Genomic DNA, 13,791 nt, shown 5'->3' with positions numbered 1-13,791 from the left:
GGAAGAAGCAGGCCTAGAAAGAGATGGATAGATTGTGTGAGAAAAGATATGGAGGTATGTGAAGTGAGTGAGGAAGATGTGCTCGACAGAGACAAATGGAGAAGCACCTGACCCCAGGACAGTCTGGGACTAAGGCTGTGAAAAAGAAGAAGAAGAAGAAGGTGTATATACTGTCAAATTATATTTGTAAATGTTTTATTCATGTTCATTACTTACATAGCTGGAAAATGTAAATTTTTGGAGATCACATACAATTGAAAATCTCTAGTTGAACGGGCAAGCTACGCATGGAATCAAACAGAACATGCTACATGACATAGCTTGCATTTCTGCAGGCAAAGATAATCTAAGAACTGGAACTATTTGTAAATGTATGAATCACTTTAACCCAATACTATAGGCCAACAGTACATCACGATGTACACACAGACAGAAAACAGAAGACAATGTTTTATGGATAAAATGAGCAAAAGAGCTTTTATGTCCAATTCCACGAGTATGTTTCACATACGCTAACAATCAGAGGTGCTGCTATCTCCATGTATTTATTGATCAGATGAGTTATTAAAGCGGATAGATCTCACTTTTAATTTATAAGAATTTAGGTCATCTGCAATGGGAATGCAAACCTGACAGTTAAACAGCTACAGAATAGCTTGGTAAGGCAGGGCTACAGCAACAGTGGATTATGGAGTGCTTCAACATTGTGGGCTGCACCCCCATAACAATAAAGTGTTATGAATAGCATCCTTCTCTGCAAATTATGAAAAGTGCTAAGTGTTCTTGAAAATCTCTATGAAGTGCCAGAGCAATTTACCATATAAAACTGACATTTCAGAAGATGTCAGAGAATGATGTGGAAAACAATTTTAAGACTTCAAAACTCATAGCTGGCCCTCAGAATGCAACCAAAGCAGATAGTGAGGGACCATGCCAGGCAAAGAGAAGAGACCTCGGTGTCTAAAATGAGCTAATAATGAGAAATGTGAAGAATGTCAATGTTGATAAATCCAGCTCAATGAGAAGTAAAGATTATAATGAGCAGATAGACAGCTCCGTGCAGAGGAAGACTTTTAACGGGCCTTGTATTTCAAAAGCTAAGGGCTTGCTGAACCACCAGTATTACTACACTGGTTGGAGTTAAGAAATTTAACCTGAAATGTAATGAGGTTATCATTAATGTTTAATACTAAAATTACTATTTGATTCCAGAGAAGCCCAAGTTTATACATATGCGACCTACAAAACTGCAGTCCACCTATATCACATTCTATTTATGTAGGTCAGTTGAGATGCAATTGAAAAATAAAAACTTGCATTAATGAGTAGGATTAGTGTAGATTACACCTGCGCCTCTTCAAATCCCTCAGGCGTGGACTTTAATGGGCCACATAGAAAGGTTTGCTTGTAGAATGGATAATATCCCCAAAGAATTTCAGTTCTCCTGCTGCAGTGATAGAAGAAGCTAAAAGACTGATATGGCGATCAGCAGTCTAGCTTCATTATATTCAAATTTGAGTGTAGGAATGTTACCATTATACTGTAGTACAGGCAAACCATAAGTTTGTGGTTTTTAACTGTATACAAAAGTAGACAGCTCTGTCTTTACTGGCTCTTATCTGGTGTTAGTGGTTTAAAAGTTCTGAAATCATTCCATTGCTGATTAAACTGCAAGGAGTCTGGTAAACAGAAAGTTGTTGCTCTTTTAAACTGTAATGGGGAAAAAAAAGTTGTGTAAAGGCTGCACAAGCAAAACAACTTTAGAAGGAAAGAACGTTATCTATTTCCATAGACAAAAAGAGAAAACAGACCATTTGGGGACACTGAGTATTGGAAAAAATGAACAGGATTTATAAAAGGGAACACCCATGCAGACATCTGTGCAGCAGCTACTCTTGGAAATACATCCAGCACAAGCACGTCACTGCCTAGCAAAGTTTGGGTATTTAAAATTAAAATCTATTTTTTTAAGTCAGAAAACTGTTTAAGAACTATAAAACACGCTTGCTTCATTGCAAGACCATCTTGTGGTCAAATAAAGAACTACACATGGCAGACAAAGTTATCCTACTGAACTTTTTGCAGCAAGTGATGAACTAAATAGGCTCAATCACATGATAAAATTGTGAACTATTTCCCTATACACAACTATTAATTGAATACTTAGAAGAAGCACATATCAAAAAAATTACATATAATTATTTTTGACATCATACCATCCAAATGTTATTTCATGACATCATCCTTCTCACATAAGAGCAACTCCACCTCTTAAGATACTGAAATTACTTTCAAATATCCATGCTTATGAATCTGCTACAAGCACAGTCACTGCCCAGCAGAAAAAGAGAAGTAAGTAAAAACTCTTATTTTGGGCGGAGCAGTGGCTCTGTGGCTAATGATCTGCGCCTGTGGCTGGAAGGTTGCCGGTACAAATCCCACAAACGGCAGAGGAATCCTACTCCATTGGGCTCCTGGGCAAGGCCCTTAACCCCAACTGCTCCAGGGGCGCTGTACAATGGCAGACCCTGCGCTCTGACCCCAGGCTCTCTCCCTGTCTGTGTGTCTGTGTGTCTCATGGAGAGCAAGCTGGGGTATGCGAAAAGATAATTCCTAATGCAAGAAATTGTAAAGGGTTAATAAAGTGATGTTATTATGTTATTATTTTCTAAATAGGTCCTGATCTCTGTTGAGTGTAATTGCTTGGTGTTTGAAGGATTTACAAACCCTGTGAATTAACCCACTTCAGGAGAAAAGCTTGCATACTTTCAGTACACTCCGCAATGTACACACCAGTCTGCGCACTGTGACCAACAAAAAGAGAAGCTTTGTACGTGCAATAATCCAAGCAACTTGAAAGCAGCAAATAAAAACTTTGTGTACGTGACCAACTCAACCTAGGCATTCTTTTTAAAGATTACATTTGCATTGAGACAAAAAGCCACTTCAAAATGCTAGTTAAGGGAAAATGAGACTGGCCTATATGGTTTTCGCCACATGCTGGTGTAGAGGACACAGCAGCTGCGGCACATGACTGTACTAATGAACTCCACTCTGTGACAGTTTAACCCTATGAGCAATATTCATTTGTATTTAGAAGGGTCTACTGTGGGTCCTGAACAATAACAATGTTTAGATGCATTAAAAAAAAATTGTGCCATCACACGTTAACATTTTTAGGAATTTTTAGGAACTCGGGCGTCGCTTTCCCATGGCAGTATGTGATACGAATTTTCACAGCAAAATATGTGTTGACAGTTTATCTGCTAAAAGTACACAAATCATATTAGACACTGGACGACATGCTAAAGCAAGGACAGGATTCTACTGTATGTGCAAAGGTTCCAAAAAACGTATCTTTTAAAAGACGTGGTCTGAGTGAGCTAATACAAAAATCTACCTGCTGACATCTGGCTCGTGCAAGTAAAAAAAACCAAACAAATTGAATGCAAATAAATATCTGTTAAAATAAACAGTAGTAATAGAAATATGAGTATGTTTTAGCATACGAATATCAAGCAAAAACAAATGGAACGGCATAATTTCAGAAAGCACAAGCCTCTCAATGGAAATGTCTATCCAACTTAAAGACTTACTCTAGTTTTATAAACTTTGCACATTTAGAGCAATGCAATTCATAGTACTACATGCGGGTTAACCTTCAATTACTACTGTAAATGTAAAAGAGAACACTTCAAAAGCTCCCGATCAACTCCTACCTTGACTGATCCAACGAAATAAAGCATCGGATTAAATCCATCAAGACTCTCCAAGTCCTTTGAGCAAGCATATATAATGAACCATCCTAACAATGTTTCTTTAAACCGCATTGTGCAATCATCTTTAATCCTAATTAAGGCTAAAAGAAACAACACTGCTCAACATTAAAACTTACATACTGTATCTTAGAATAATTGTATATGACTATTATAGATTTTCTATTACTTTTGTTCAAAAACCTACATACTGTGTTTATTATAGTCTTTCCACTACCCATAGGATCACAAGATAGTCATTCTTGCTCCAAGTGTTCATTGACAATGAACCAGCATTTGTGAAATAGGATGAAATACAGAGAGAGGGTGGCATGCTACTTTCAGTTTTAAAAGGAATCTTACAAGGACGGTACAATGTCAGTCCTTGACAGCTGTGGATACCTGTATGTCACGACAATGCTTGGAAGGCACTTACACAGTTTAACCAACATCCAGGACAGAAAACGTAACTGGCCCCGCCCTTCACTCACTGCTGCTCATTCCAGCCATAAATGTGGTTTACTTAGCTGAAGAACAAAGACCAGGGGAGGGGGAAGAAGAAACTCCTAAAAACCCAAGAAGCACTTATGCTAGAACCAGCAAATAGTTTACTGTAAACCACTCTAACTGCACATTTAAAATAACTACTATTCATGTGAGGAAGCACTTCAGGAAACTGACCTATAGTATCAGAATGCAGCCATTGCATCACTCTTTAAAGCACATAAATGAAGTTGTAAGGAAGGTCTCTCCTGAATGCCAGACTCCGCTGAACTGAATAAGCCCCTGTGTTAAGACTCGTGCATTAAGCTGTACACGCCTGTACATTTGCACTGTAGAAATCATGCTTACTGCACACAGTAACACTGATTTTGGCATTTACGGATTTACCACTTAATGGAAAGTGACAATATCTCAGCTTAAGATAGAGAAGATCCAACAGGGAGCTCTATAACTCTGAGAGTGCACGTTAACCAATGCTGTTCAGGATTTAGGATAGCCTAGCTGGATATAGTAGTTAATAATAAGATAACTGAATAGGGGTCTTTGGCGATTCTGTTGCTCTGAAATGCTTCCCTAGTTTTCATGAACTTGTGGCATTGCGCATTTCAATACAATATGGAAATTCCAATCTCTAAACGCGGCTCCCACTAGAGGGAGCCCTTTATTTACTGTAAGTCTCATTTTAATGGGAGCTGTCTTGATGTTTCTACCGCATTTACCATTTTCTGTGAAATTCTGTGGAAAAACAAATATTGGCAGTAATGCATTGCGTGTCTTACTTTAGTCCATCGGTGCAAATTATGGAGATTTGCGGTACTCGCCATTAAATTTAATTTTAAGTGAGTTACTGTCACAAAAACACTGAAATGTAAAACGTCTAAATATAGTATAAAGAGGCAACCGAATTTAAAGACAAACATTTCAAACGGGCCCTTAAGGCTTACATTAGATAATTTATTCCCATATTCATGTGGAAATATGCACATGAATTCATATATCCTCAAATTTTGTTTAATTTTGCTATTTGTTCAATGTTTTCTGATTAAAATTAAAGAAAAATCGTGAAAGCCTATACCCCGTGTACGAAACCCTTTTCTATTAAACTATCAGAAAATGGGCTAGGGCTGTAGGCCAGAAATAAATAAGAAATTTGTGCAATTGAGCAAAATGCTTTATAGGTCATTCTGAAAATAAGAATAACCTAAAATGCATAAAGGTGTCCCTTTTCTCTTTAAGCATACAATATTTTATGCAATGCATTTAACAGATTTTACCACTATAATTTCCCAGGTGGTAGAAGTAAATGGCCTTTTCAAGTGCTGACACGATTAGAGGAAATTGGAAGCGCGATGGCTATTGCATTAAAAGAAAAAAGTTGAATTTTCATCTGCAAGTTCATTGAATTTGTTTTTTAAAAACATTCAATGTGTGAACTGCAATGCAAATTGTTATTTTCCACAGTAAGGCGACAAGGGGAAAAAAGAGGGCTTTATTCTCCAACACTGAGCTAAAGGTTACTGCTGGTCAAAGCCCCATAGTACCCTCGGGCCCTTATCCACCTTTTCCCTCCGCCTGCACTTACACAGTGCCATGCTTCCTACACACCCGGTATTCTTCTTTAAATACTCTTTATCACCAAAACAAGCAGGTCCCTACAACATCAACAGACTTTCTTTTGAAGAATAATGCATTCAACACCATCGATTAAACCATTTAAAAAAAGGGTGGTTTTAACTTTCTCATTAATGTACAAACTGGGCCTATCAAATGCTTTGTGAATCATCTAACCACAGGAAGTGGTCATTTTGTGGAAGTTCACAGCTCGGTTTTAAAGAAGCACATTTTTTGTTGCTCACCTATATGTATATGGAGCAAGTACACAGATTCATTTTCTGCACCCAGCTGAAACAACTTTCCGAAAAAAAAACATTTCTCCCTTATCAATCATTCATTTCACAGTTCGAACAAGACACTTTAATCCTGATCTTACTTAAAAGCAACACTAGCAGCATTACTCGTAAAAAGGTCTTTCAAATGAATTCTTCTGTTGGTATCTGGTCAAGGCTGAAGGCGTTGGTTGACTCACTTTTGAAAAGGAAAGGACAACATTTCCTGAAGTGAGAAAACTCACAAGACACCCACAGATGCAACCCGTCTCAGTACAATAGCAGTTTTCAGAGTTCGCAACAAGCAGAGGGAGTGAGTTTAAAGTTTTAGGGGTTTGTACTGAACTGTAAACACTGCTTTTCACATGCTGCAACTTAACCATACGAAAAAAGCCTGCCATGTGCAGCCTTTTGCTATAAGTAAATCATACCTCGGAAGTATGAAGTGCAAAATTTCACAACTGTGACCACATCCCTCTGAGAAAAGCCTGAAGGATCATAAACTTACACAAAACCACGATAGAAAATACTATAATATTTCTATCGTTATTTCTGTTTGTATATAATACTGAGACAGATTTATATACAAACAGAAATAAAATCCAGAAAATCCACAGAGGAAATGGTTTAAGGAATAGGAAATGTTAATAGGAAAAAAAATTAAGAACAAAAAGTCATACTTAAAAATGGTGTGCCGACACAGGGGTCAAGATTGCTTTTCCTGAAATAAACCTTTGCAGGTATCAAGTACTTGTTGCCAGGACGTGAAAGGCCTGGAAAAGCACTGAGAAGGCTTCGCTGATCATGATTCAATGCTCATACAGTGATGGATGCAATGTGCTGCGTGACTCATTCTTTCCAAGCACTTGTACAAGTGCGAATGAGAGTAGATCTCTGCTATTCTTGCTCTACATCAGTGGAAGGGATTGCCCAACCTCAAGATATAAATAAGATGCATGCCTTCCTTAGGGTGTGGCGCTTTTCTTGTATCTGACAAATAAAGCAGCAACCTTCACACCTGGACTGAAATTCAACGGATTAGTCCATTTTACATTTGAACGGGTTTACTGAAAGGTAGTTATTAAAAACGGCATATTTGAAACAAGTTATAGATTTTGACCTTAAGATATGAAATACAATACGGTTGAAGACATTTTACAGGAAAAAAGTGCATCTTAGCTACATGATCATCAAAGCTAATGAGGACAAGAAATAACTGTGTGCGTGGGTGTCTGTCAGAATGATATGTACCAGCCGGGCCAGTTTTAACAAATGGTCTTACATTCTGAATTCCCAAAAGTCACTTCTTTTAAAATATTTTCCATTAACAATACTGCTCTGCACGTGCACACAGCAATGGCAATTTTGGATATAACCCAAACAAAAACACAGTCTGGAAGAAAAGTTATGAGCAAATCAGTAACATACCTTTACCAACAGAAAACTGCATGATATAAACATTGAAACAAATGAGTGAAATATAGCGAATACCTATTTTTATCTAGGGCACAGTTAGAGAATGGCTGTTCAAAGCCCGACTAAGATCAGATTATTTGTTTGCCAGTTTATGGAGACTTGCATATTCACAAAATAAGTAAAAAAAGTAAAAGTAAATGTATTCTCCGAGTGCAACAGGCGTTATTAGTGAGTCAGTAAAGAATATGTGAGCAAGGGCAGGGGAAATGCTGTCAAAGGAAGAGGGGTCTACAGGACTTCCCTACAGTTCACATTAACTCGCACAAAAGGATGAGGAGTAAACATCCTTACTCCCAGTGAGTCCCGTATTATTTTTCCATTCTTAACCTGGGTGGGCTTTTTCACAGGATATTAACCAGAAAAAACACATATTAAGACAGAACAATCCATTTTTTTTCAGGACCCATGTCAGCTTGGTTAAACCTTTTGAAACAATACAAAACAAGTAGCAATACAGTACCGGTGAAAGAGAAAGAAGAGTGTCTGAAAAGAAATTCTATAAATAGGCCAAAAGGTATCATGTTCAGGAGTTTGGCATTTTTTTCTGATAAGTTGAAGTCTTATCCCTTTTGAATAAAAACCCATTTTTCTTTGTGCCTGAATGCTGGCATATTGAAACATTTTCCTTGTATGTTAATAATAATCCCAATGGTTTAATATTTATCTGGAGGACAGAGTTCAAATCTGTTATTTAAATTTGCATTACTGTCACGACAGGTCGCAAGTATGGAAAGGCTTCTTTAAGTATTTATTGGAATTACGTTTATGACAACAGGAAAGGATGTAGGATGGGCATCAATGGGTCATTTTGGCCATGCTTGTAGCACCAGATTATGGAAATGGCACTACATGACACCATTATTTCCCACTATTGTGTAATATTACACATGGTTTTCACTGTAATATGTCCATGTCATCTTAACCTACTTAGGTCTCAAGAAGGGCTGTCCTAATTATGAAAAAGACGGTTATTTCTGTGCGGCTGCTTCTGTTCCCAGTTCTACTGGAGTATTTGTGTTTCTGCCACCACATTCCGTAGCTAAGGGCTGACCTAGTACTTTACAAGCTGTTGTTCTGTGCCCCACTGGCTGCTGATAGCATGCCATTACAGTAAAATCCCACTAGGAAGTGGTTATTGCCAGGACACTGATGACTTACTTTGTGATGACTAATGTGCCTAATGCCAATCGGATCAAGTGTCTTCTGGAAAGATTACATGCTAAGTAAGCAACGAATAAAGCATTAGAGTATGCTTGTGAATAAAAGGTAGGGTGAGTCAAAGTAAAAAACAAAAACTAGATTAAAAAGTATGTATATACATGGAAGACAACCTACACAAAAAAATCAAAATGAATGACCCCATGTGATTTTAATTACAATAACAAAACCGCACCCTGTGTCTTTCACGTTACTAAAAACAAAAGACTTTACTATTTTCCTTTACATTTCAAAGGCTTCAAGAGCTGGATATTCAACAGCTGTTAAAGGTTTAGTATGATGTTAAAACAGACATGCAACTGAAAATTCTCCGCATTTTTGGTCGTGCTGTTGGTGCAAGCAGCTTTGTTTAAAAGCTCCTGTTAATTATTGTTAAGATATTAAGTTCTTTAATCCCTATATTGCTTTAGAATAAAGGGGGTCAGTGTGAAAGGTTGTGAGTTAACAGTCACTACTAAATCAAGGAAAGACTGTGCCACAGTCCAGATTCATGAACGTATTTAATGCTTTCCTCTAGTACATTTGTATAATTGAAATGCCATTGTAATTTACATTACTGTTTTCAGCTACAAAATATTGTAATTATTGAGAATAAGTCAGAAATTAAGTAATACAAGCAGCAATAGCATCACAGATTTTAACTCTGACCCTAAATTTCACATTTCTAAAATGCATAAAGCTGTCCTTTATCTCTTTAAGCATAAAATATTTAATGCAATGCATTTAACAGATTTTACCACTATAATTTCCCAGGTGGTAGAAGTAAATAGCCTTTTCAAGTGCCGACACAATTAGAGGAAATAATATTCACCTTTTTATAGGCAAAAACTGAAAAAATTACAGGTTGCAGGACAGAGTGCTAGTTGGAGGACAGAGTGCTGGTTGGAGTCAAAAGAATGACTTCAGATCACTATCACCCACTATAAAAAGTAACACGTTCCAGTAGAAGTTATGAAATGTGCTTGCTTTCCAGAATTAACGTTAAATCATATTTCTGTTATATTAAACTGTTTCACTTAAAAGAAATAAACATTCATGCCACCACATCCTCTGAAGTATCTCAGACAGACTCATTAACAAATCTGAAATTAACTTTCATAGAAAGTTTACAGTAAAAAAATCAATATCAAGGTGTAAAACAAAAAATCTATTTCGTCGGTACATTTCCCCTATTCTGAAAGTAAATTTGTGAAAGTACATTGAAACTGAGAAACAGAGGCACTTCTTCAGTCAAAGGGATGTGGGGGGTACGGAAAAAACTAGTTAATCATGTTGCTGAAGCCGATACTCTGACTACAGCCAAGAGACAGCTGGATGAGACCCATGGATCAATTAGCTACTAACTACCAAGGAGCTAGTTGGACCCAAAGGCCTCCTTGTTAGTATCCTTTCTTATGTTATCTACAATCAAAACACGTCCTTCCTGTAAGATCTCTTTTTATTTTAAAAGTCAGGCTGTATGTTTCAGATTTAATACCAAATGTTCTGGAGCTGTAAGAGCACCAACTCTCATTTAGATTAAAATATTCCAAAACCATTTAATGTTAAAACCCAAATTAACAGCCGTATGTTTTTCTAAATGAGGACACTGTATTGTACCAAAACCTCCTTCTCCGAACCTCATGGTTTATTTAGGCGATTCTTTGACACAAGGACATCATTTCTTGCTCTTTCAATTTCTGAAATAACTTTCTACGATGACAAGTTCTATAGTTCATAAAAAACAACAATTGTTCTTTGGACTTGAATATGTCCTTGATGTTACTTGCGAGTATAATGCAACAAAAACCCTCAGGGAAAGGTGCATTTCCCAGATAAAGTTGTTTGTGCTGTTTGTAGGGTGAGGCAACTTCACGGAGCTTTCTCAATTGAGGTCTCAATATGTATTTTTCACAATTCATTTCAAAAGAAGCATCTAGCTTGCTTTGTAAGTTGTGAGTGCCAAAGTGGAAGTGACACAATGCGGCCTTTTTGATATCTTACAGCACACCGCAACCTGAAATGTTCTTGAGACACAATGATACTTATCAATTGTTCCCATAGCTTCCTGAACATCTAGTCTTTCTTAACCAAGAGAGGATATGATGAGAGGAAACTGAGAATTAAGTAGTGAGATTTTTTTTTTTATGTGGATGACCATATGACCTGGAATGGGGAAGTAAATATTTCCTAAACGAGCTTTCACAAGAGTTATTCACTGCATATCACACGGTTCAGTGCCGATGACTAGTTAAGCTGGCAACGGGCAACGTGTCAATGGAGTTTCCAGAATTGCAGCTTACCTTGTGTTGCTCGATGGAATCCATCCACTGATGCCTGTGCTCTGGATCTTGAGCTCGCAGGTACCACACACTGTCATTCACACTGATATCAAATCGGCACTCGTCAAACTCATGGGGCTGAAAGAAAGAAAAAGAAAAATGTCAAGAGCTGGTTTCCTCTGGGTACTCTGGTTGGAATGGATAAATCGGTAGCTCTGTGTATGTTCTTGAGCTTTTCTCTATTTCATAAGTTAACTGAGAAAATTTGGGAATGCTTCATCAGATTGATTATCTGAATCTTAGAAAGATATCTTGAAGTAATGGCTGGTGTCGATGCTGGAAATGGATGTCAACATTTTGTTTCAAGACTAGTACTGAAATGAGGTTCTTGAGGGAAACCGATTCACTCTCCTACTTGTTGGCATAATAGACTAATTTAGCCACACTGAGTACATTACATTAGAAAAATTATTTAATTCAAGAATCAATTTCTGAAATATTCTGTCTGGCAATGCAGAGCAAATCAAAAGTAAAGTGACTTAAATCCAGATATGACTGGAATAGTCATAACAGATGAATTTGCATATTGACACTTCATTCAAAACACCACGCTCCGAAACACAAAAGTGCAGAGGCAATAAGTGAAATGAAGAACGAAAAATGGAAGGACAGATGTAATTAACTCTTTAACTGATACCAGCATAAAATAATTTGATATTTTAAACAAATTTACAATTTGACTCAAGACATTTACTATCAACTGCAGAAAATTAAGGGACTATAACAGTGCTCAAATTTCCTCTACATTCTTGAGATGAATCTTTAAACTACACCCTACATATGGTCTTTTTATTGCCTGGCTTGGGACTCCCAGAAAAACAAAATTCCTGAAATTCTTTTTGGGAGGGGACTAAACTTACAAGGAGTCATTTATCAATGAAATGCTGCACAGTTCACATTCTCAAAGGATCACAGCTTATGAATGTGCTGATTGGATGAGAAAAGGCTGCTGCCGTGTGCAACTGAAGAGCTCTGCGTCTCTGTAAGTGATATGATGAATCCAGGAACAAAAACAATGCGGTGGTCTATACAGACATTTTAAAAAAAGACAGTGAACAAGTATACAGTATATGCACATTAGTATGAAAAACTATGAAGAAAAAGGATTTTTACATTTAAATCGCATTGGAAGTACCTATTTATACTGAAATGCAGAGCTTTCAGGAAGAACAAAACAAGCAACAGATTTCACCTGCAGAATTTATTTTGACTGAAATGTTAAAATCCATTCCTGAGAATAAAAATGAAGACATAGGTACAGTTACAGTTAACCTGTGGAAGATACAAAAGCACTATATACTTTTTTCTGCACTATATTTGATTTTTTTAAAGGATAATGCTGTTCAAACAATAAAGATGTAGTAATGAATAAATGGTATATTGGACACTTGATGAACACAACGCACAATCATTTGAAGAGGAAAAAAAATTATGGATTTTACTTAATTCAGAAATATTTTATTCTTCAGGCTGACGCAGCTACCCACCTAAAAAACTACAGAAGTTATTATCCATAATAACGTGGAATGACACCCATTCCAGCTTCATCACAAGTTAGAAGACATGTATTGAAACAAAGTTTAAAGTGTTTAAAGTGCAGAAAAAAAAGTATGGCTCACTGTCAGATGGCCTGCTCAAAAGCCAAAAAACTGAAACATCACTAGACCTATTAAAAAACAGAACTAGGTCTAGTGCTCTAACAATATCAACACCTGGCGATTCCCAATATCACTACTTAAATATTTTCAAATGCTGCCATCAAGAAAAAAATATTTCAGGAGTATCTTGTAATTAAAGTTCTTTAATTCTTTTTGTTACTATGAGGTAGCACAGTATCTCATAATAATGAGATAATACATTATTGCGTACTTTATGTAATCACATGATAGCACAATTGTAATAAAATACCTACAGTATCATTAGCTGAAATTCAGTTATAAACTTTGGAATCAATTGCACGGTAGACTCTTTCTTGTTTAAGGATACATCATGGATATAATGACTATGTTCATATTACGCACAAATGGTAAAATTTCAACTAAACCCCAGTCAAAATTCTGCAGGATTGGACACCCTCAGAAACGATAACCCCACAGTTCCATCTGAGTTACAGTATCAGTACTGTCACTGCACGATGCAGTAGGTTATGTATACATTCAAATGATCATTTGTATCTTTTTGTTATACAAATATAAACCATTTACACATAATTATGAGAAACGTGACATTTATTCTTGATGGCAGCAATTGGCTTCTGTATCAATGGACACAAATTTAAAAACTATAAAGACACACAGTAAAGAAAAGCAGTTTGCTATGCCTCCACCTTCAAGATATTGACATTCATATTTTGTACAAAAACTAGAAAAGGAGAGTATGTCGGCATTGCATGTTACAAAATGGTCAACCGAGTGAAACTGAGACAAATTCCATTTTTAATATCAGACAATGCACTGATAATGTAGCCTTTACCGGACTGTCCCAGCAGTATTCTAATTTAAGATGAGCAAGTGTTTCGGTTTGTGCTTTTATGCCCGTCATCATCAAGTAAATAATAGAAAATGATACAGGATAATACAAAAGCATATTCTAATAATAGCACAACAGGAATCTAAGTATCAACAGAATACA

At 36.7% G+C, this 13,791-nt stretch overlaps 1 protein-coding gene across 6 annotated transcripts in view; it reads right to left on the bottom strand.

Moving 5' to 3' along the window:
* LOC148673258 (ceramide transfer protein) overlaps positions 1-13,791 on the bottom strand; it is a 60,350-nt gene that overhangs the window by 27,912 nt on the left and 18,647 nt on the right. For all 6 annotated transcript variants that reach the window (XM_088629659.1, XM_088629660.1, XM_088629658.1 and 3 more), the window contains exon 3: positions 11,122-11,238. In XM_088629659.1, coding sequence (XP_088485785.1) covers positions 11,122-11,238 — 117 coding nt within the window. The remainder of the gene's footprint in view (positions 1-11,121; positions 11,239-13,791) is intronic.

The sequence above is a fragment of the Lepisosteus platostomus genome, chromosome 4, assembly GCF_059453375.1.
Source record: "Lepisosteus platostomus isolate fLepPlt1 chromosome 4, fLepPlt1.hap1, whole genome shotgun sequence".
Classification (NCBI taxonomy): Eukaryota; Metazoa; Chordata; class Actinopteri; order Semionotiformes; family Lepisosteidae; genus Lepisosteus; species Lepisosteus platostomus.
This window is presented reverse-complemented; position numbering and strand designations above follow the sequence as displayed.